This window comes from Asparagus officinalis, chromosome 10 (assembly GCF_001876935.1).
Source record: "Asparagus officinalis chromosome 10, Aspof.V1, whole genome shotgun sequence".
Taxonomy (NCBI): Eukaryota; Viridiplantae; Streptophyta; class Magnoliopsida; order Asparagales; family Asparagaceae; genus Asparagus; species Asparagus officinalis.
Window position 1 is genome coordinate 35,481,135 of NC_033803.1, and position 4,277 is coordinate 35,485,411.

General features: G+C 36.6%; 1 protein-coding gene across 2 annotated transcripts; it reads left to right on the plus strand.

Annotated features, from left to right (window-relative positions):
• Positions 232 to 3,167, plus strand: LOC109825982 (abietadienol/abietadienal oxidase). Of its 2 annotated transcripts, none has more exons than XM_020392914.1 (10): positions 232 to 341; positions 431 to 671; positions 748 to 1,078; positions 1,166 to 1,315; positions 1,786 to 2,025; positions 2,100 to 2,183; positions 2,268 to 2,346; positions 2,465 to 2,586; positions 2,708 to 2,835; positions 2,935 to 3,167. In XM_020392914.1, exons 2-10 carry the CDS (start codon positions 457 to 459, stop codon positions 3,032 to 3,034), a joined length of 1,449 nt encoding a protein of 482 aa, XP_020248503.1. In that variant the 5' UTR covers positions 232 to 341; positions 431 to 456; the 3' UTR covers positions 3,035 to 3,167. The 2 variants fall into 2 exon arrangements, with proteins under 2 accessions (XP_020248503.1, XP_020248505.1); XM_020392916.1 differs by having other exon boundaries at positions 245 to 316.

A 4,277-nucleotide genomic window follows, 5' to 3' on the forward strand; every position in this document is an offset into this window, starting at 1 on the left:
GTTGCCAGTGAGAATTATATTTGAGTTCACGTTAAAATATTTGCAGTCAACTTTGCCTTCCTCGCTTCCCGCGGTCTTCAACTTTGGGAATCCCTCTCCAGGTTTTATGCTCTCTGGTTTCACTAATGATCAACCGACAAGCGCCCAACAACTTGCTCTCTCTGTTAAGTCTCTCTCTGCCACATTTGCCTATAAATATGTATAAATATATGATCCTGTTCTTGCCACCAAAAGCAGTCACAGCTCACAAGAACAAGAAGTAGAAGAAAGAGGGTGCCAACTACATCACCACTTGCTCGATCTCAAGTTGCTCAAGGTGAATACAGAGTACCCATAAAAATGTATGTACATAACCAAATGCAATTATGGTTTTTTGCAGTCTTTATACGTAACGTGGGTTATTGATACATGTTCTCTGTTTGATCTCAAGACGGTGTTTGCATTATTTGCACTGAAATGGAAGGCAACCTTTTTATGATAGCGAGCATAACTATAGCAATCTTTGCTTCCTTCTTGTTTCTTCGACTCAGTCGAAAGAGGAAGCCCAATAAAATTTCAGTCAAATTGCCACCAGGAGAAAAGGGCTTGCCTTTAATAGGCCATAGCCTCAAATGGTACAATGCTGTTTCAAGTTCTAACCCTCCAAGCTTTGTGAAAGAACAAGTTAAGAGGTATGTTACTTAACAACATTTTTTTATAAAATTCCTATTAAGGACGAACATCCATATATCTCTATTTTATGCTCAGATATGGGAGGATTTTTACCTGTAATTTATTCGGAAGACTGGCTGTGGTCTCTGCTGATCCTGCCTTCAACCGATATATAATGCACAATGAAGGAAAGCTATTTCAGTCAAGTTACCCGAAATCTTTTCGTGATTTAGTTGGAAAACATGGCGTTATAGTTGTCCACGGGGAGCAGCAGAGAAAACTTCATGGGATTTCTATGAAGATGATGAGGCTTGAGAAGCTCAATTCTAATTCAAACTTCTTGGGTGAGCTTCAAAGGGTGATGCTTCAGATGCTTAATAGTTTTAGGGATGGTGAGGTTATTGTGCTTCAGGATGTCTGCAGGAAGGTATAATTGGAATATTCTTCATTTTGTTTTTAAATTTTTATAAGATTTTGGGATTGTATGTGACGAGGATGAATTGTTTGGTTTTAGGTGGCTATTAATTTGATGGTTAATCAATTACTTGGGGTTTCTAGTGAGTCTGAAATCAATGAGATGGCCTGCTTGTTCTCTGATTTCGTTGATGGTTGTCTTTCAGTTCCGATCAACTTGCCTGGATTTGCTTATCACACTGCCATGAAGGTAAAAGAAATCGATCGATCTTATAAATTCTTAGATGAAATTATCAATATGCAAATTACTCATTTGTAATTTTTTATCAAGATGGTAGCATATGCAACTTTTTAACGTGTTGATTGCATATAGACCCCTGAAGTTATATTGCTGTGGATAGACACCCTGTACTATCGCCCAATTTTGAATAGACCCTTGATTGAATTGTTTTCGACTCCTTTACACTCAGAGCTCTATTTATGAGAAGACAATTTTACTTCCTCTGAGTGTAAAAACTCAAAACATTTCATTGAGGGGTCTATCCACAACATTGGAACTACAGGGGGTCTATCTGGCGATAGCACAGGTGGTCAATATGCAATTAACACTATTTCAAATTTCTCTATTTCCGTAAGACTATTTCACAAGTGAAACTTAGTTCAAATAAAAGCCCGTGAAAAAACAAGAAAATGAGTTCTATCTGTGATGAGAATTTGCAGGCGAGGGAATTAATCATTGTGAAGATCAAGAACAAAATAGAGGCTTGGAGGCATCAAACTGAATCAGCATCCAATTTTGGAGTTCTTGGAAGACTATTAGAGGAAGAAAGCTTGCCAGATGAAGTAGTCGCAGATTTCATCATCAATCTGCTCTTTGCCGGAAATGAGACGACTGCAAAAACGATGGTTTTCGCTGTCTACTTTCTTACCCAATGCCCTAATGCACTAGAACAACTACTCGTGAGTAGGGGGGGAAATTCTGTCTTTTTCTTTTCAGATTTAAGCTGTTGAGTTTCTAACATATTTTTTATCAGGATGAGCATGAAAAGATAAGGAGCACGAGAAACGGGGATATTCTCGCTTGGGAGGATTATAAAGCCATGACATTCACTCAGTGTGTAAGTTATATTTCTAATGTAGGAGTTTCAATTGTGTCAACAGTTATCAAAGAGTGATTGTAATAACATTGTAAAATTGTGCAGGTTATTGATGAAACATTAAGACTAGGAGGTATAGCAATATGGTTAATGAGGGAGGCAAAAGAGGATGTTCAATATTATGGTATGGTTATCATTGCCATGTTCCTGTTTAGTTAATTGTAGTGAATTTGCATCTATGTTGTTATTTGTTACTTTAATATGAAGGAACTCTTTTAATTCTTGTATTTAATTTGTGACAGATTATACAATTCCAAGAGGGGTCTTCGTGGTTCCCTTCCTCTCTGCAGTTCACTTGGATGAGAGCATATATTCAGGAGCTTTGCAATTCAATCCATGGAGGTGGATGAAGGAAGAGAACAGGGTAAATTAAAATTGGATAAGATATGTATGTACATACACATGCATATAAATATGCATGAACATTATTTCTATGGAAGTTATTTTTCTTAAAAACTTTGGTGCTTACATTTATTTTTTTATAGGAAAAGAGAAATTGGAGAACTAGCCCATGTTTTTCTCCTTTCGGAGGAGGGGCTCGACATTGCCCAGGGGCTGAACTTGCTCAACTTCAGATTGCTTTCTTTTTACATCATTTTGTCACTAAATACACGTATATATCTACATCTTCATATAGTTTTCTCCGTAGGAATTAGTATATGTAGAAAATAATTTTAAAAACCAAATTTCTCTTGTGATTGTTATTCTGCAGGTGGATGCAACTCAAAGATGATCGCATGTCATTCTTTCCATCGGCCAGACTCGTGAATGGACTTCAACTTCGTGTTAACAAAGTTGCAGAGGCACCATAGCAATGTTGATCATGACCATACGCTATTAATAGTTCTAGAGATTATATGGTACTGCATACTCTATACATAGCTTATAGTGTACATATATACTTCCCAAATTTCAGGGAATAATACCTATGGTACTGTACTATTATGTTTTCCTCTTGTATTATACAATGAGGTATTGTATTACAGTCAACTGATAAAAATGATAGTTATGTTTTGAGCTCTGAATGAAAATTTTTTACTAATTCATTTGGCCTATATAAGTGACATATCAATATAAGTAAGTGCTATTGCATATTTTTCATTAATATATGATTATTGTAACAATTACAATCTGCCAAGTGTGTCGATTTATAAGTTTGTCATCCAAGCGCCTATCATAAGATGGGATAGCAGGCGAATGTACAAAATTTCAGATTATAACTGGCAATGCTCATATTAGTCAACTTGCGTGAAATTAAATTGTTGAAGAACAAGCGATCAAAATATTCGATGCAAGATTGTATAATTCCATTTACTTGCCCAGTTTTTTGGGAATTCTGATCAAGATTACAGCACTCTCTCGCTCTGATAGCAATCCTTTATGAGGTCAGATTGATAAAAGACTAGCTTTTTGGAAAGGAACGTCTCTCTAGAGAAGGCTTAAATACTTCTTGTATAATTCCGTCTCTCTTGATAATCGAATGTCCTACCTTGAAATTTAAAAGGCGTGTTGAAAGCAAAGCGGTCGAAACACTTAAGTGTCCTTCACTCAAGACACATAAACGTCTTCACTCCTGACCAAATGGTGGTCGAGAACTTTTATTGACAGTGATACTCTTTTTTGTCAAACTTGTGCACCATAAAAACGTATCATATATACTCAGGATGTGTCTTGCTCCGTAGCCGGTCATGTGTCCCCGTTTTAGAGAAGTGTTTATAAATCTAGATCGACTTTCCTTTCCTTCAAACGAATGTAGAGGATGGTGACAGTGTTGGATTTTGATTGGATCATCAAGTTGATCGTAGCAATGTTGCGCCTCTCTTCCCTAAGCACCTATAAATGGCAAAGAAGCCGATCGAGGACCTAAACTGTAATAGCCCCAGATAAAAAAAAATTATAAAATATATTAAAAAAATAAATAAACAAATACATAAAAAAAATCGGATGTCGATGTTTCTCACCGCCTTCCACTGTCGGTGTTTCTCACCGCCTCATAGTAAAATGAGCTTTGCTACAGGGACCCAAAATATGAGACCAATAGAGAGGACAAGTGAG